At 41.0% G+C, this 20,188-nt stretch overlaps 1 protein-coding gene across 9 annotated transcripts in view; it reads right to left on the bottom strand.

Annotated features, from left to right (window-relative positions):
* PHKB (phosphorylase kinase regulatory subunit beta) overlaps positions 1–20,188 on the bottom strand; it is a gene marked incomplete at its 5' end in the record, with an annotated part of 153,240 nt that overhangs the window by 132,319 nt on the left and 733 nt on the right. For 2 of the 9 annotated variants that reach the window (XM_081870166.1, XM_081870165.1), the window contains 2 exons: positions 4,510–4,524; positions 13,762–13,855. The exons of 2 other annotated variants lie outside the window; for them this stretch is intronic. In XM_081870166.1, the coding sequence (XP_081726292.1) occupies positions 4,510–4,524; positions 13,762–13,816 (70 nt within the window). Of the gene's footprint in view, positions 1–4,509; positions 4,525–13,761; positions 13,863–20,188 lie in introns of those variants that run through there. 5 more of the 9 variants (XM_081870167.1, XM_081870173.1, XM_081870168.1 and 2 more) reach the window with 5 other exon arrangements.

The following is a 20,188-nucleotide window of genomic DNA, read 5'->3' as shown; positions in this document are numbered from 1 at the left end:
TTTTAATAATGTTAAAGTTTTAAAGTCAGTTGGCTCAGCAGTTAATGTTAAATGCAACATACAGGCTAGGAGCACATCTGTTTTACTTTTATATGGGCTTAAAAGTCATATGTTTTAATTGAAGGACAGATGCTGGGAGAGCAACTGTTTTAACATGGTGACTACATGGTGACTACATGAGCACAGAACCTCAGTGCTTCAGATAAATCGTCCAGAACTCCATTGCCAATTTAGTCCTGAAATCTATGCTGGACTATTGTGACTCAGCAACTGGATCAAGGGAGGCAGAGGTAATTACAAACCAATTGCAGCAAGGTGTAATTAATATGTCTTATAAGGACAGCCCTGGTCCTTTATATAGCACGTATGCAAGTAACGGGGAAGGAGATGTCTTATCCCAAATAAGAGATTTTGCTACATATTCCTCTAATGAAAGCTTAGCTAACTGGTCAATTGATCTGGACTTGTTAAGAACTAATATATATGGCTCCCAGAAAACCTCAGCTCCTCCATATAACGAAACTTCAATTATGTTTAATAACAATCTTGGCATAATAGACTCTGCCACAACAGAGACTGAAACTCCCATACTGTGGAAAATTTGGCTAGAGCAATTAAGAATATACCGTATATGGTGCTTAAACCACTGGTGTATAAACCATATTCTGCTGGTTATGGAATCTGAACCTTGGGACTGGGGAAGCATGGAAATGTTGGGCATACATGGTTTGTTCACACTTGCACAGTCACCTCTGCATTCTTGGAGATGGAAACAGAGTCAAGAGAGCCAGCTTGCTGTCAAACGTATCCTCAGTTGCCTCCCCCAAATGGGAAGATGTTGTGCTGACAGAGGAAGGCACCAGGAATGGCTCAATGGCTTGTGACTTTGCACCTGGGACATCCAATGTCACAGGAATCAGGATGGCCTGCTCTCCAGATAGCCCACCAGGATCTCCCCTGGATCTGGATCTCCACCTCCCAATCCACTGATGCCCTCCTCCGGGTCAGACTCCATGCACTCATGACAATAGGTGTCTCTACCAACTAGCGATAACACTACGTTTATGATGAAATGGAGCTTGCCCACAAAAAGTTTATACCACAGTAAATCAATATTCTTTGCTGGTTTTGCTGAAGCAGACCAACACAACTACCTCTCTAAAATTTGACATGTTAAATTATATAGTATGCATCTTACATTTATTTGTCAGTCAATAAGTAATTCCTTAATGTTATACTCTCAGCATAAAAACAGTTTCAAGTCACAAGTTTTTCTATCAATGCTTTACCCCCCCCCCAAAAAAAATCAGCTATACAAAATGTAACCAAATGTCTTTAAAAATAAAAATCTATTTCCACTCTAACTTGCTGACACATTTTTGTAAAAACGTCAATACTTGAGATCAAGAGAACAAGTGGCAGAGCTCTAACATTGCATTTACTTAGCGTGTTGATGGGGGAGGGAGGGAGAGAGGAGCCACAAAACATGTTTTTGCTATTATTATCATGGTTAGGAAAACTGGTCAGTACTTTGTATACTGAGAAATCCTGTAGACTATTTAATATGAACACAACTGATTAATTCTAATTAAAATGAACCCTGATGTCAGTTTACGCAGTCAGCATGTATAAAGAGTAGTCCTAAATACAAACATGAAAAGGTTTGCTACATAGTAAAGTCACCAAATTAAACAACAGCCCTTGTAAAGATTCAGCAGAAAATGAGTCTGTATTACTGACTAAACGAATTCAGCAAAATAAAGGTAGGACAACTGCTATTAACACTATCACCTCTACAGAAAGTATTGTTCACTATTCTATGCAGCCTAGTTCCATAAACACACATGCAAAAGAACTGGAAAACAAAGTCAAGGCACACTTCAGTATTCAAGGTTGCACTTGAGTCAGTTCAAAATTAGACAAAACTAATTCCATATCAATGAGACATAATGGAAATCAGCCATGTACTCTCAAGTCTTTGATGTATCTAATTTGATTACTCCGTGCTGCTTCTTCCACTTACAAAGAAAATTGCATCCTTTTAACTTGAAACATCACCTTCCATTTTCATGGTGTCTTATAAGAGAACTTATGAAAGAAAAGAGGTATTGACAGAAGCCTCTGATTTGTATTAATTTATTAAAATATGTTTGCTTGCTCGACCACACAAGCTCTTGAGTGTTCACTGATTGGAGGTTCCACTGCATTCCTCCACTGGAGGTTTCATAATAAAGAGCAATTCTACCTAAAAAACCATATGAAACCTGCAGTTAATCATGTTGCAAATCCTTTTACACACACTGAGAAGCCATGATTTGCTACAACAAATATACGTGTGCATTCACCATACATTTGTTTATTTGAAGGCATTTGTATTTTGATTTCAGGTAAAGCTGAGATATTGAGTGTAATCTACAAAGAAAATAATAGCATGCCAGCTGGTGATTTTGCAAATTTCCTCTTACTTGAATGCACTATTGCTTAACAGTTTTCAGATTTTATACTTGAAGATCATAGGGGAGCTCATACTTGGGCATTTTTCTCCTGTTGAGGGTTTACATTTTAGACCTCCATGCCTGCCTTGCTCCACTATTGCCCTAATTCATCTGAAGCTAGTTGAAACTCACAGATTTGCATTACAGACCAAAATACATCAGGCAATGTTCAGCAATAAATGTGTATAAATTAATGTTTCCCACGTGGGAGGGGGGCTGCATCGGTAAAAATATAAATATAAGACACACTCTGGTCTTGAGGCTTACAAAGCACTTAAAGAAATAGCAGTAACTATGAAGTCAACAAACACAAATATTTTCCCAAAATATCCTGATACAATTGGATTCAAATTCAAATGTTTCTTTCCCAAACAATGAGATGAGCTAAGACCAAGGTCAGTGAAGCAGGAAGTTGCCTTTTACTCTAAACCAGCAGAGGATTTCAAAGACTTCACATCCATATATACCATAGGTTCTTGTAGGGAGAGAGTTTCCATTTGGACAGTAAGTTCTCTGTTGCCCATGGGAGTAGCCAGGATTTTTATTGGAGGGAGGGGAGGAGGACTTTGTTAGGGAGGACAGGCCTTCTGTGTGGGGGGGGGAGGGAGAACCAATGTGATTGGTCAGTTAGTTAAGTATTTCTATTGTTTTACTTAAGCTAGTGGCAGCTCCCTCCTTTCCCCTCTTGGCTGCTGCCCCATTCTGCCCCGGGATTCCCTAGGAGGAGCTGCATTGCTCCATGGAGGAAGATTCCTTCTACAGTGGTACCTCGGGTTAAGTACTTAATTTGTTCCAAAGGTCCATACTTAACCTGAAACTGTTCTTAACCTGAAGCACCTCTTTAGCTAATGGGGCCTCCTGCTGCTGCTGCGCCGCCAGAGAACGATTTCTGTTCTCATCCTGAAGCAAAGTTCTTAACCTGAAGCACTATTTCTGGGTTAGCGGAGTCTGTAACCTGAAGCGTATGTAACCTGAAGCGTATGTAACCCAAGGTACCACTGTATTTCTATCTGCCTTCTCTTCCTACAGCTGCAGCTTACTTTGCTGCCCACCAGGCCTGCATGCAACACCCCAACAAAACAGAGAATAATGTCAGGGTACATCTTCTGCAGAAATATATAATCTAGATCCATAGTAATGCAAGACAAGAAAAGAGACATTCTTCTGAAAGCCCTGCATTGCATTGCAACCCTGATGGTTTAAAATGCAAGAGGGCTTTGGGAAAATGGCATTAATTAGTTCCTTTCTAGGTTTAAGGAGTGCATTAAATACCCATAATGAATCTCAAATTAACTTACTTTCAGCTTGCCTCTTGCCATTTTGTTGTACATAATCAATTATTACTGTATAAGCCCTAATAGTGCATCAATGGAAACATAAATTAAATCAACCCTTCATGCTCTTTGAACAATCCAAAAGCAGATTTAGGCCATCCAAGTTACAAGATTGGAAAAACACACAGACAAGACATTCTACATTAAAGAAGAAAAAACATCAAAATCAACTTGATCTTAAGTTTTCAACTGTAAGCTGATTTGTCCCAAGTTTATTTCACAAGTAGCTTGTCCTATACAAACATTTCATGTTGTTGTTTTTCAAAATATTATGAGAAGTGTGGTCATGAAACTGCCTTACAAGGCAGCGACTTATAATGCAGTGTCACATTTATGAGTCTGCAAACATAGTTGTGGAAGTTCAGTGCAAAACTTCAGTTCAGAATCCAACAAGGCGAGACCACAAAGTAAATTAGGATCGTGCATATCATAACATAAAAACTGTTCTTGGCATCATCTGAAATAAGAACTATAATTGTATTTAAGAAATATGATCACCAAAGATACTAATGCAAGTTGTAATGCAACATTAACAGTACTTTTCCACCTCGCCACCAGATAGTCTTATTCTAATACCAAACAATGGCACCCTAAAAAACAGTCCTAAAGAAAGCCTATTAATAATGTAGCAGAGTAGATTACAAAAAGAAATGTTGTCATTGCAAAATATATACACTTACCAGGAAATCTGCCATCTGCAGCCAACAAAGAAATAAAATAACTGTTGTTACAATCACAGCATTCTCTCTCTCTCCCTCTCTCTCTCTCTATATATATTGAGAATGGGAAAATTTCAAGCAGAGAAACCAGTCTTCAGTGTGTCCATTCAATACATCAATTTCCTTTAATCATGTAGCACTAGTGCACAGTCTACACTGGTCTCCTCTTGATTTTCAAAGCAGATGCTGAGAATAGTCAAAGTATCATATATCGCCATTTATTCCCAGTTATAATTTCTGACTAAATGTAAACTTGCTTTAAAATATAAACTTTCCCTCATTCACTCTGTTCAAAGACATTACTCATATTGATGAGAGGAAAGATGCAAACAGCCTCAGTAGTGAAGCCACTACTGGGAAATGTTTGAGCACCGTGACCATTTGTCAGGTCTGCCTCTAGATCCCAGCTCACAGAGGACCAACGCCCGGTGGATATAATATACAAAGTCTTTATTGAAGTTTAGTTTCCATTTCAAGGCTCTGGGCGCGCAGACCCACGTCTCGACGCTAGACCGGCTAAGTCCCCTCTGACTCACTGCTCCTCCCACACCAGTTTAAGATCCTCGCCCGGCTCCACCTCCTACGCTGTTCTTTCCTTCGCTGGGTCTTTCTGCCCTCTGGGGTCTCCTCCTTCCTGGACTCTTCTGACGCTGACCCCCCTTGGTCTTCCCCTTCCTTCCGGCGGGCTTTAGGACCTGGCTCCCTACCCGGGCTCCCTGCTGTGCCGCTCGCCTGTACATTTGAACTTGGCGCGCGCGCCCAGCCGGTAACCTTCCTCCTGACCGTTTCCCCGCTTCCTGATGTGGGCGTGACCAAACCTGACTCCTCTCCTCCCGCTGGTGGTGAGAGCACTGGTCCCGATTCCTGGGACTCCCCCTCCCCACTGCGCTCTGGTGGGGAAGCTGGTCCTGATTTCCAACTGCTGCTCGGGGACTTCCCGCTGGCCCCTTCCTCCTGGGGCTTCCCCCCTGGAACCCCCCTCGCCCTGGCCACCGGCGCTCCCTTCTGTGAGTCCTCCGATTCGCTGGAGAGGCTTGTGGAATAACTCTTTCCACTGTCACTGCCTGCTCCCCCCTCGTACTCCTCCTCCTCACTCTCCATTTGCTCCCCCTCCTGTGTCTCTCCTTCTGAACCCCTGACACCATTTATTCTTATTCCAACACAAACAAGAGGTAAGATCACCGCTTATAAATTCATGCAATTCCTTTGAAATGTGGGGTGCAAAATGAAACACAATGATAGACTTTCTTTGGGAAGATGATAAAATCTTTTGTCATGTGACTACACCAAATCCTTGCCCTGTGATGGCTTCCTATTTATTAACACATAGCTACCACATCAGTTATTTTAAATTACCCAGGGACACTGAAGATGTTAACCAGTATCAGGAGCTGGAACTAGAACCAGTAACTCTCATCTTCCTGGGAAGTAATGTTCTCTCTGGATTGGCTCAACCCACAGAGACTGGCCAGTGGATCCCCCTAGACAGAAAGGACTATCAAATGGCTTCCTGTTTTGGTTGGGACTTTGCTTAAGTAGCAACCATCTACCAGGCTCTGCTATATTCTGGTTTTCTCCATTGGCTCTGACCTTTAGCTTAATAACTCTGGTCTGGCCCTTGGAATGGCTCTTTTTTGCCCATAGCAGATAGCTCAGTCATGACTACCAGGTCCTTTTAGCCCAACCAAAAATCTCCCAGAGGTGTGGTTACACATGTAGTGCACTCCGGGATCCTGTAATCACACACCCCTTAGTAGTTTGGTTTCTTAAATGCATGAACATCCTTTCAGCTTGATTGAATCCTGTGTTTATGGCATGCAATTGTGAATTATAGGTGCCTTGAAGATACCATCCCAGCTGCCATTCACAGGGTTAGCTAGCCAAAGGTGCTGTTAAAATTAATGATCCCGTTAACTCAGCTCAGGCTCATCCCTTGATCATGTAAACAAATCCAAGGTTGAAACAAGTTAATGAGATCATTTCAGAATAATTGATCCAGCTTCGCAACCATTTCAAAAGTGAAAAGTAAAATGGGAACACCATGTGAATTTAAGACTTGTACACAAATTAAGTGACCGGTGTTTCTTTATAAGTAACCAAATGTGAGAAACAATTATATCTTGTCTGACCAGCAGAACACAAATCCATTTCTCATATGCTTCATGATTTCCAGACAGCTCATTCTGCTCAAAAGGATTTTAAATGGACAAAATATGTTGCTGTGATCAGACAGCTTAAATTCTCTGCTTAACAAATCCTATGTTAAAATTACGCTTAATCAGTGTTGCAATCTACTCCATAGCAACAAATGGAAGTCATAAACATGGGATTATGGTTTCACTGCAAAATCAAGCAGAAAAAGATATGTATAAATATCTTTCATAGCCTATCTTGATAAGCCAGGGAAGGCATATAATGAAAAAAGCAGTGTTTTGCTACAAAGCACTGTATGTGTCCCACCCACCCCCTTTCAAACATATTCTGTTGTGAAAAAGCTATTATCTAGTTTATTAAAAAAATCATATCCAAATGTTCACAAATTAGCAAACATTAAGATAAGCAGAGAATTATATTCTTGATAGGGTGCTGTGCTTATTTTCTCATTTAACCAACAGCAAGTTTGCCAAAATAACAATGTTTTAGAAACACAGCTCCATTTTACAGGAAGATGAAACAGCCCTGGATTAGTAGCTGCCACATCCAAGAAAGATTATTTTACATTAGAAAGCATTTAGGCATTGACTTGGGAGGCTCTGTATTTTACTGGGCAACCATTAATGCACAACACAATATTCATTGCTCAGTCTCTGTATAGCCTAAGCCATTTATGTAGCATCAATATTGCTGAATGGTCATTATTTACAGCTCCATGCTATACAAGGGCAGTTCACATTGTCTTTTCAGACTATCTGCTGCAATTTCTCCTTGGACAACAGGAGGCAACAAAGCACTCTAGAAACAAACATTAGAACAGCGACTTTGACAGTTAAACCTAATCCTATGCTTTGTGGTAGATGAACCTAATGCCAAATGACCTTGATGTGCCGGTGCCAAGCTATCCCACAAAAAAGGTGGGCAGAAGTTGGTGGGATGGACCAAACCTTTGTGTGACAACAGCTTCAACAGAAGGTAGCATATAACTATAGTAATACCTTACAGGTTTATGGTCTGATCTTATGAGTTGCTGTAGTGGGACATAACATCCCACTGGCTATGTGCTGGGGATGTCCTTTTTCCAGCGGGGACATGACACAGATTAAGAAAGCAAACTCTGCAGTAGAGTAAGGTCATTAACAGATCAGAATGAGAAATATCCATATTAAAGGACAAAGAATTGTGTAGAAAAGACAGCTCTCTTTTCTCATAAGGCATTTTACATCTTCCCCAAGCAATATGAAAAAGTTAGAAATTTCTCACGCCTGTCAGACACTCAAATGTGTATGACTGAAACTGTGGCGGTCTTACAGTATCCTAAAAACTACTGGAAGAGCCACCTTTATGTACCTGGCTTATTTTAGGATGTTACTGCTAAAACAGGAAAGGGTTCACATTGGGTGTTATCCAACTAAGTCACACTGAAGAGTAGACCCACTGACATCAACTGACTTAAATGATGAGTACATTGATTTAATTGTCTACTCTAAATATGACTTAATTGAATATCAGCCATTGTAGATTGTTATTTGGTTTATAAATTTTGTTGTTACAGGGACAGATCTTATGTCCCTCTGTAGTCACAACTAAAAACAGTAACTAGTTGCAGCAAGTATACCTCATTTGACACTTTAAAGCAGGAACTGTCAACATTTCAAGCCTGTCCCTAAAACCTATCAAGATTATAGCTGAATAATTTAACACAAAAGTGATAAGCTACATCAAATGGTGGGAGAGTTGAATACCTTCTTTGCCCGATTTGAGGTGACACCAACAGTGACTCCAACAGGGATGCCAGAGCTATTGGTGTCACTACCTACAGGAAATGCTGCCAGGGTGGAAGAGGGAGAAGTGAGGCGAATATTAAAGGAGGTAAACACGAGGAAGGCTATGGGCCCGGATGGGGTGGCTGGCAGGGTGCTAAGAGATTGTTCGGACCAACTGGCAGGAATCTTTACGAAGATTTTTAACCAGTCTCTGGCCCAAGCCACTGTTCCACCCTGTCTGAAATCCGCTACTATTATACACCTGCCAAAAACATCAAAGATAGACAGTCTGAATGATTTTCGCCCTGTGGCACTGACACCCATTATAATGAAATGTTTTGAAAAACTGGTGAGGAAGCGCATCTTATCTTGTCTGCCAGTGGGACTTGACCCTTACCAGTTTGCGTACAAGGCAAAGAGATCCACAGAGGATGCTGTGGCAATGGCTTTACATGCTGTCCTGACTCATTTGGAGAAGCAAGGGAACTACGCGAGATTGTTATTTGTAGACTTTAGTTCTGCATTTAATACTATTCTTCCACATAGATTGGTGCCCAAATTATTAGACCTGGGACTTCCACCATGTTTGTGCAGGTGGATATTAGACTTTCTATCACACCGTTCCCAAAGGATCAGGTTGGGTTCCCACGTCTCTGCGGATCTCATCACAAATATGGGGACGCCGCAGGGGTGCGTGTTGAGCCCGCTTTTATACACGCTCTATACAGCTGACTGTGCCCCCAAATACCCCAGTAATAAGATCATTAAGTTCGCAGATGATACAACTGTGGTTGGTTTAATTACGGCTGGAGAGGGGGAGACGGCCTATAGGAAGGAAGTTGAGCAGTTGGGGGAGTGGTGCAGGAAAAACAACTTACTGCTTAACTTAAAGAAAACAAAAGAGATCATTGTGGACTTTAGGAAATGTAAATTGAATATTCAGCCACTTATTATTGAGGGGAAGTGCGTGGAACAGGTCTCAGTGTTTTGATTTCTGGGAATGGAGTTGAGAGACGACCTAACCTGGGGAGAGAACAGCAAAGACCTGGTGAAGAGAGCACAGCAGAGGTTACATTTTCTGAGAATACAATCTCTCAAAGGACATGTTGATGGCATTCTACCATTGCACTGTGGAGAGCGTACTAACTTATGGTCTGTGCGTGTGGTTTGGGAGCTGCACGGCCAGGGAAAAAACAATGCTATCCAGGGTTATAAAGACTGCAGAGAGAATTATTGGGTGCACTCTTCCCACCTTAGATCAAATCTATGCTGCCAGGTGCCATAAGAAAGCGGCAGAGATAGCACATGATAGTACGCACCCCGGAAATGATCTCTTTCAGCTTATGCCTTCTGGAAGAAGGTATAGGGTTATAAAGGCCAGGACTAGCTGCCTGAAAAACAGTTTCTACGCTAATGAAATTCTGGTTCTAAACGCAGCATAAGGGGTCTCTGTAGTATAGTGTATTTTAAAATGGGGTTTTAGGGTTTTTAGGGGTTTTTGAATGTTTTATGTAGTTTTGTGGTAGATTTATGTAGTTTTGTGGTAGTTTTATGTAGTTTTTCAATTTCATTGTTCCGCAAGGGACAATGACAATAAAGATATCATATATCGTATAAATGACTGGCCCTGATTTAAACCTAAAAGCAGGCCCAAAACTAGATCACATACTTAATATGTATATAGCACATATAGCTTGTTTAAAGCACTTCACATATATAATGTTGTAATCATTGCAAAATATCCTGTAAGGTAGGTCAGTATTATTATTTCCATTGTGCACATCAACAGCTGGAGCTGAGAATGGCTGGTTTGTGCAACAGCACACAGTGACTGCACAGCATTATGTCAAATTGCAACCATATTTTCTTCAGTGTCTGCCATCAAAGACTGAGGATAAAAATCACCTGCTACTAAACTAAGGCTGCTATCCTAACATCTGGCCAACAACAGCAGGGTTCACTGAAGTGGCACCATCAGCATCACATCCACAGCCCCAGGACGTGGACCAGCCAGGGCAGAAGATAGACCAGCAGGAATAAAATGCCCCTTTGCTGCATCAGTCTCAGGTTCAGATTGGGTCCATTATCATCACATGCTGGCAGCAGGGTCACCACAGGATCTTCCAGGTTTTCTGCCAGCTTCTACCCACCCACACGATAGCCAGGCACATCGGGGCATTCCTCATTGATAGGGTTTTCTGTCAATGGAAGATCTTCCATAACAGCAGAAGCCAGCATGGTTAGCAATAGTCAGACAGAGAGACACCTCTGCCCCATCCAAATCCCTCCAGTATGGTGGTTTGTGGTTTGGATTGCACTAAAAATGTATTCACAGTTTTAAATGTTTCCTGTTACAGTGGTGCCCCGCAAGACAAACGCCTCGCAAGACGGAAAACCTGTTAGACAAAAGGGTTTTCCGTTTTGGAGGCGCTTCGCAAAACGAATTTCCCTATGGGCTTGCTTCGCAAGACGAAATGTCTTGCGAGTTTTTCCGACTTTTTTTCCCTTTCCCCCCCTTTTTCTAAGCCGCTAAGCCGCTTATCAGCTGATCCGCTAAGCCGCTAAGCCGCTAATAGCGCTAATCCGCTAAGCCGTCAATGGGCTTGCTTCGCAAGACAAAAAGACCGCTAGACGAAGAGACTCGCGGAATGGATTAATTTCGTCTTGCGAGGCACCACTGTATTGTTAAAGGTAACATGCTATGTTAACAAACTGGAATTCACCAAACAACTAAAATTGCAGTTTATAACTCTCCATTTTTCATGCTATTCTGACAACATAATGTAAAATCCTTCATTATTCCCTGACAAGGCATGTTATCCTCCCATAATTACATGTCTGGGCAAATTCATCCACACATGACTACCTAAGGATATTACTGTATATTGCCTAAATGGCTGGTTTACTTATTAGCTAAAGCTGAGTGGTGAACTGTTGTGTGGTTATAGGCTACAACTGCAAATGAGTCCTGCTGTCTTGTATGTTATGCAAAATTCAATTTACAGTCTAGAACTGTGACCCAACCATTTCAGCTAATGAATCATTTCATCACAAGGCTCACAGTAATTCCAATGACAGTCTAAAATTACACTGCTAATTTTGAAATTTTGTACTAGCCTCATAGAACAAACTTAATAAAGCTTATGAAGAAAGGCTACAACTACCATGACTTTTTAGTTTAGAAATAAAGGCAACTAGGACACATTAGTGTGATTTATAAAATTATGCATGGGGAAAGGACCATAGTTCAGTAGCAGAGCAACTGTTTTGCATGCAGAAGATGCCAGGTTCAATCCCCAGCATCCCCAGGGCGGGGCTAGAAAAGAATCTTGTCTGTGATACTGGAGAGCCACTGACAGTCAGCGCTGACAGTACTGAACTAGATGGACCAATGGTATGACTTAGTATATGGCCATTTCCTATGCTCTTATGCAGAAAATGGCTAGACAGAAGTTTTCCTCCTCCTCATAACACCACATCTCTGGGTCATCCAATGGAACAACTTAGAAGGAGACACAGGCCACAAAAGAAAGTACTTCTTCACATAACACAGAACTTTATTATGAAATTCCCTGTCACAAGCTTGGATGGAGATTTGTGGAAAATAGGTTTATCACTGGCTATTTGCCATGATGGAACCTCAAAATTCATAGGTGGTATGTCACTGAATACCAGCAGCTGAAGAGCAAAGTCAAGGGGGAGGCTATTTTTCTCATGCCCTGCTTGAGGGTTTCCCATAGGCATTGTGTTGGCCATTGTGGGAAACAGGATACTGGACTGAAAGGATCTCTGGTCTTATCCACAGGGCTCTTCTCATGATCTTAAGCATCATTACCGCTTGTGGCAATGCATATGAGCACAAAAGAAGAAACATTGTTATATTACTGATCATGTGGTTTTGCTTCACAGGTGATTGAGAACTTGTCCTGCTAGTGCAATGTGTGTGTGCTATAAAAATGAACATTAATGTATTTGGACTTTTTTACCTAAAGCTTTTCGAAAACCTCCAGCAATGCTGTAAGAACTTGCATACTGTGCACAAACCTCTGTAGTTGATAGCCCTACACCCCCCAGATGCATCTCTCTTGATGGTAGCCACTGAAGTGAACAGAACACTTTGTGCTCTTGCTGCTTCAGATTATTATGGCTAAGAATGCAATAGCAATAATCATATTTCTCTCTCTTAGAAAGGGGGAAATTATTCAGCATGCTGAAAGGAATAAAGCATCCTTATTTCTGAAATCCTTATTTTAAATGTAGCTTGATACTTCTATATATTCATTGACAGTTTCTTTTTGCAAGAAGTTTACAAATCTGATCAGACACACAGGGCAAGATCCACAAATTCCTACATGGCTGCCTCATTTCCCAACCAAACTGCCAAACCCTGGCAAATCTCACATTGACAAGCAATTGTGCAACATCTACCAGAGCAGCCATAAACAGTCAGTAGAAATAGCTCCCAACAAGGAACTGAAAGCCTGGAGCACCCAGTAATGGGAAGAAAGGGGAATCATGGGCATGTGGTTCTTGGCTGTGGAGTGAGGTAGAGGCGGGTGGTGATACTAAAACCGCTTTGACCATTAATTGCTGTGACAGGCGCAGCAAGTCCCTTTTTGCTGCATGAGGTGAAATGAGAGGTGCCCCCCACTCTGCTGTCGCTGCCAGCACCAACACCATGCCAACACTGCCTCTGCCGCTGCTGCTTCTCTGCCAGCAGCATAAACAGGGGGCAGGTTAGGCACCCACAGTGGTGCCAATGTGGGGGCTTCTACCACCTGTGGCAGCTGCTTCATCCCATCTCATGGATAGGCCAACCCTGCCTGGCAGTACAAAAGGCAGCTCAAAATTGCTTCAAAATTGACAGGCACAATGTTTATTATTGACAGACTGAATAAAAAAATTATAATTCATACTTCACCATAAGGACCAAGGGTGGAAATATATGCAACCCAAACCAAAAACATTAAAATTAAAACTATGTAAGACATAGTATAAAATTAAATTATTGTACCAATATTACCAGCAGCAAAAACAGAAATTCAGATGGCTAGGATACCTCACCCTTTCCCAAAAGCCAGGAAGATGAGGCATGTCCGCACCCAAGATGCACCTCAGAGGAAAGATCATTCCAAAAGGCAAGGGGCCAGCACAAAGAAGCTCACCCACAGCCCTCATTAGCACACATTATAGCTCTTCTTATGCTAATAATTCAAAAGTGCATAAACAAGCAGTAACACACACAAGCCTTAAAAACAAAAACAAGTGACCTGTAAGAGGTCAGCACACTTACCAGACCATGAGAATACACGGGCAGAGGTGGTTCTGTCAGCATCCAAAGTGGCCATTTCAAGCTCTGCAGCTAATCACAACCGTCTCAGGCTAAGCTACAGCAATTTTTGAAAATATTTAGTGAGGGTTAGAGGCAATCAGCTTTGAATTAAGCAAAAGCAGTGTTAGCAGAGTTATTAACATGATGCAGCATACAATAAAGAGGATAATTAGATTCATTATATTTTATGTTTTCCCTCTACTGCAAAACTTGATTTTCCTCTATCATAATTTTCAATAAATCTCTCTGGTTGAAGTACCATTACCTACTTTTACATAATGTCAGCCTACTGTTCTATAACAAGAATGTTATTTGACATTAACATATCTTATTATGCCAGATAATATTGGATATTTACAACAAAGAGAGGGGGAAATCCTCCACTAAGTTGAAATAAATTCCAGGTCCAAACGAAATGCATTTATTCTTTGCTTAATGAAACATATAATTGTTCTAAACCAAAATAGTATGCAATTACACACATTTTTCAATACAATATTGCTTTTATAGAGTTTTGAAGCTTTTCATTAACGTACCCAACAACAGATTTCAAATTTGTTCAGTACGTTTCTGTACTGGCTCAGATTTCATCTGATGATTTCGCCATAGGGTTATGTCAACCCTATTTTAGACATAACACATTCATTTATAATATCCTACTTAAAATTCAACAAGGTTTCAGCAACCTGGTGACTGTTCCCAACTCACTTTTGGGGAAATTAGTGCTAAAAGGAATACAAGAAAAATCATAAATATAAACACTGGCAATTCCTCTGTTTCTTGGATACAGAAAAATATAAAGGAATGTGTCTGTTCTGTATGAATTTGGAAAATGTGGATGACAGTTTGGGAAGCAATTGATTCTACAGTATCAAGACTGTATACGCTGCAACTTTTATTGCATCATTCTGTGTAAACAAAGGTTTTAATTAAGCACAATTCTTCATCAGGCCAGATACTAGCATATGAAGGACACAGATTAACTCCAGTATTTGTAGATAGCACTGTCTCTATTACATAATGCATTTGTTTTGGATTTGTAGTATCTATGGTAGCAACCTCCTTTCTATTATGTCTGATAAAGGGTTCTACACAACTCAGTTTACATATTCTTACATTGCAGAAGAGTGTCTTGGTTAAATCAACACGCAGGGAGAAGCAAGGACAAGCAAGTTAGCCCCAACTCCCTTTGCTCTCCAAATGTTGTAGGGATAACTTCTTAAACAGGGAGTGTACTCTACCAGTGTCTGATTTCTGAGAAATTTAGAACCCTGAAAATCAGTGTTCTTCATTGTGCAGGAACCTACATGAATAGAGAAAGCTCCCTGCTTCAGAAATTAGCATTCCAATTTGTGGAGGGATACAGAGCAGATCTAGCACACTTGTCCTCACTCTCTTCTATCACATGTTGGCCTAACACTTCTGTAGAACACCTGAACAGGGCCGGTTTCTATTTTTTTAAATTGTTTAATTAAATTTAATTATCTACATTGAAGAGGGGCATACTCAAAATTTCATTTAGTTAAACTTGGGTCTACTCCCATGATCACCTTAGCACACAATGGCTAGCAGAAGCAGCTCTAATAGCTAGGCTTGTGGTTATGTGCCAAAATATGACCCAAGCTGAATTTTAGCAAGGCATGTACATGACAATCTCATTGACATGGAATGGAACTTGGCATTAATATGTTTCTTGTGGCCTACATCATACACTGAGGGTGCTGTGCTGCAATAATACGTATTTAATCCTAGAAATAACCACATTCAGCAGTGCCCAAAATTGCAGAGATCAACTACATACTATTCAGGCTCAAATACAAGAAATATGCATATCTGGCAGTAAAGAAGCTATGATCCTGTTCCCCCATTGGCCATAGGCTCCATGTCTCTGAGAACCTCACCAACTACTGGATCACTCTCAACTATACTGTTTGTTCATTCATCCAGTTTTGCCAGGACTGAAGGGCCAGGGGGCCAAATGATACACAGCTGCATAAATATGGATAAATAAAATTATTTTGTCAGTCTATAAGGCCTCAAAAATTATTTGATCAGTCTAACTCTTTAAGGCCTCAAAAAAACCCACTGCTTACAGCACTGTTTCCAGTAACAGTATCAGTAACAGTATCTTGAAGATAAAAAACACTTCTGATGTTGAAAGGAAGTATGACAGCCATCTTCAAATATCTAAAGGGCTGTCACATGGAGGATGGAACAAGCTTGTTTTCTGCTGCTCTGGAGGCTAGGACCCGAACCAATGGCTTCAAGTTACAAGAAAGGAGATTCTGACTTGCATAGCTCAGTTGGTTAGAGTGTGATGCTGATAATGCCAAGGTTGCAGCTTTGATTCCCATATAGGACAGCTGCCTATTCTTGCATTGCAGGGGTTGAACTAGATCAGTGTTTCCCAACCTTGGGCCTCCAGCTGTTTTTGGACTACAACTCCCATCATCTCTAGCTAGCAAGACCAGTGGTCAGGGATGATGGGAATTGTAGTTCAAAAACAGCTGGAGGCCCAAGGTTGGGAAACACTGGACTAGATGATCCTCAGGGTCCCTTCCAACTCTAAAATTCTATGATTCTATGACTAAACAGAAGAACTTTCTGACGGTAAGAGCTGTTCGATAGTGGAGCAGACTCCCACGAGAGGTGGTGGACTCTCCTTCCTTGGAGGTGTTTAAGCAGAGGTTAGGTGTATGATCTTTCTCAACCTGTGGGTCCCCAGATGTTGTTGGACTACAACTCCCATCATCCCTGACCACTGGTCATGCTGGCTAGGAATGATGGGAGTTGTAGTCCAACATCTGGGGACCCATAGGTTGAGAAACACTGATCTAGAAGAACTTTCTGACAGTAAGACCTGTTTGATAGTGGAGCAGACTCCCACGAGAGGTGATGGACTCTCCTTCCTTGGAGGTGTTTAAGCAGAGGTTGGATGTATGATCTCTCTGTCATATATGATCTAGTTGAGATTCCTGCATGCAGGGGGTTGAACTAGATGATCTTTGAGTTCCCTTCCAATTCTACAATTCTTTGATTCTATGAATACACTTTTCCTATTTATTACCATATATTTTAATATGGTCAGCTATTTTTGGTTGATAAACTATTTGGTAAAAAAATGTATTTTTAAAAATGTACTGTGTATTATGCTGGTTAAAATAACTTTTTGCCATACTTGATGGCATTTTTTTAAAGTACTATAGAAAAATGTGGGCCCCAATCCAAAGAAAAGTTTTCACTTGTAATATACTGAGTCAGTAACGGTCAAAAGGTTTGCAACTTTTTAACACAATATCAATGTATTGCCAGGTATTCTTGTGCATAAATTATTGTGCCTATATAAATACTTTTTGACCACAGCGATGTTTTCAGGACACCCATTAGCATAATTTAAATGATCTGTTTTAAAATTCCCAGCAGTTTTCTTCCCTGCACACAATACAATTAAATAATCACAAACTTCTATTTATAATCAAATAAATCCATATCAAAACATGTTTGCAGTTTTTAGAGCTTAAGTTTATACTTGATTTGGCAACACTCCTTTAAGGCAGACTGGGAAACACATTCAGCTCAAAAGATGGAATGTTGAAACACTTTTGAAAAGGCCTGGAAAATGTTTTAAATTCATGCCAGAGCATAATTTCTTAGCAGCCAAAAGCTTCCCAACTCTGAATGTGGATATTTTGTACTGATTAGCTGGTGGGCATATAGTACTTTCAGTGGAAATTTCACATACAGTGTCATGTAAGGTTAAGTCTGGGGTGCAAGTCATTGGTTATAGATCAATTTACACCTGGTCAGGTTTGGCAATGAAAACATATATCCATAAGCATGTATACTGTCATATGAAAGTTAGGTTAGCGTATGTATTGTAGAAAGTGTGTGCTCTCTGTGATATTTTCTAACTGCAGTTTGGGCCAGCCAGCCTTAGGATTCAAACAAAACTTCATAGGTCAAATACAAAATGTGAGGGGAAAGAAAGGGTATCTACCTTATTTACTTTTGCTTTAGCACTGAATTTTAAACTATCATTTGTAGAGTCACTATAGCCTATTCTATATTATTTGTCAGGTAAATAATTTAAAAGTCATGTTCTGAAGTGTGTTGTAATGGAACAAGCAAATCAAGGGAACCATAGTAATTGTTCAAGGTAATAGTAATTTAAGAACACATTAAAGTTTATTAGCTTGTCTAACACAATGATGTGTGTAGTAGCTTACTTATTTACAATGTGCTCAACAGGACTTTGTTCTGGAAGTGCATGGCCCTGGAAGTGATTTGAAATTTAACTATCTAATTAAATGAAATAAGTAGCAAAGTCACTCATCACTGGATAAAGTGAATTTCAAATATCAAGCCCAAATGATAGTCATTTACTGGCCAAATTTATTTGTAGGGATCATCAGTACTACAAAGCAATGGGCATGAGTGGTTGGTGGTCGAAAACTAAGTTTTCTCTTCTCAAGGGAAGGAACTACAAATTTGATACAAGACTTTGATGTGTTCCCATAAAGTTGAGAAACTTGCACAGAAATAAGGCAAGATGCAGCTGAACACATGCAAGAAATTATGCAAGTTACTGAGACCCAACACATGCCTCTGCTAAACTTTCTCTTAAGACTTTTATTAGTGATATTTATAACAGAGCCACAGGGAGAAATATAAACAGGCAACAGCAGAGTTTGCATCTTCAGTGTCAGCCAGAGCTGCTGCCGCCTTTTCAAGTGACTTGCAAAGCTGCCAGATGGAACAAGCAAGACAAAAATAGCTACAAGCTGAGGCAGGGAAAGGTTGTTGATGGACCAGGGAAAGTGAGAACAGTGGGAAACGGAGCATGTAGTGAAAGGAAGAGGAAGGAGGAGGATTTGAGGGTGCTGGAAAAGTTGAGAGGCCAAATCATTGGGGGGGGGGGAGAACACAGGGAAAACCATATTATGAGGGTGACAAAGAAAGGACAACTCTGAAGGTAAAGAAAAGTGGGGTGGGTGGAGAGAGATGCTTCAACCTCTGCCTTCAGTTATGCAGGGGAAGAAGAGAAAAAGTTGAAGAGTCTAGGACTTCTAAATTCTGCTGTGCCAGAGTTTCTGTGTCTTCAGCATCTATGTGACAGAAGAGATAAAACTGTGATGCTTTTCCCCATTAGCTCATCCCCATGTCACTGCATGTGATGATGAGGGAAAGCCACATCTGATGTACTTCTACTTAGCTTGAAGCTCTTGTACAAGACCCTGCCCTTAAAAAACAAGGGAGGGGGAGGTTGTCACCTTTTGTCTTTAAAGGTAAAGGTAAAGGGACCCCTGACCGTTAGGTCCAGTCGCGGACAACTCTGGGCGCTCATCTCACTTTATTGGCCAAGGGAGCCAGCGTACAGCTTCCGGGTCATGTGGCCAGCATGACTAAGCCGCTTCTGGCAAACCAGAGCAGCACACGGAAATGCCATTTACCTTCCCGCTGGAGCGGTACCTATTTATCTACTTGCACTTTGACGTCCTTTCAAACTGCTAGGTTGGCAGGAGCAGGGACCGAGCAACGGGAGCTCAGCCCATTGTGGGAATTCGAACCGCCGACCTCCCAATCGGCAAACCCTAGGCTCTGTGGTTTAGACAACAGCGCCACCCACGTCCTTTTGTCTTTAGCCATTGCTTAAATGTGCAACATTACTGGGAGATTATGTTCTATCTCCATGCTGTGAAAACTAAGGGCACCTCTCCTATGAGGAAGAGGCTAAAACATCTGTGTTGTTGTTGTTACAAGCCGTCAGAGGTTTGTAAAAACATGCACATTGTGGAGGAAGTGAGCAAAGTAAAGTTTTTCTCCTCTTATAATACTACAGTTCAGAACAGGCAGATATTAACTGCCACAAGATGTGATAGCCCCTGTCTTAGAAGACTTAAAGTGAGATTAGACAAAGCTATGGAGAATGAGTTTAATCAACAGTCATTGACCATAACAGCTAACTCAGACAGGCGACTACTAGATATCATTCAGGTGGGAAGAGAAAGGGAGGGCTGTTTCCTTCATGGCCTGCTTGTGGGCTTCTTAGGACAAGACTGTGTCCCTTACAGCATGCTTCCAGAAAACAAAGTGCGTAAGATGGCAACCATGCTGAGCATATTGGCTCAGATAAGTATGTACCACTGAGTTTCGTGAGATCTTAACATGACTTACTTTTGAGTAAGCATGCAGCAGATTAAACAGTGCATTAAGCTAGACAGTGACCTTCACCTGATTCAGCAGGTCCCTTTTACTTTAGGAGAAAGGCCTTCATCCTTCTTTCAGTGGCGGAGCACCTATTTTTCAGGCAGGTGTTCCTGATTCAATCCCTACCAACTCCAGAGAAGACTAGAAAAGACTCCTGCATAAAACCCTGAAAATCTGCTGC

Source organism: Podarcis erhardii, assembly GCF_964252035.2.
Source record: "Podarcis erhardii genome assembly, chromosome: 7".
Classification (NCBI taxonomy): Eukaryota; Metazoa; Chordata; class Lepidosauria; order Squamata; family Lacertidae; genus Podarcis; species Podarcis erhardii.
Note: the sequence above shows the minus strand (reverse complement) of the source record. Positions and strands in the feature narration are given on the sequence as shown.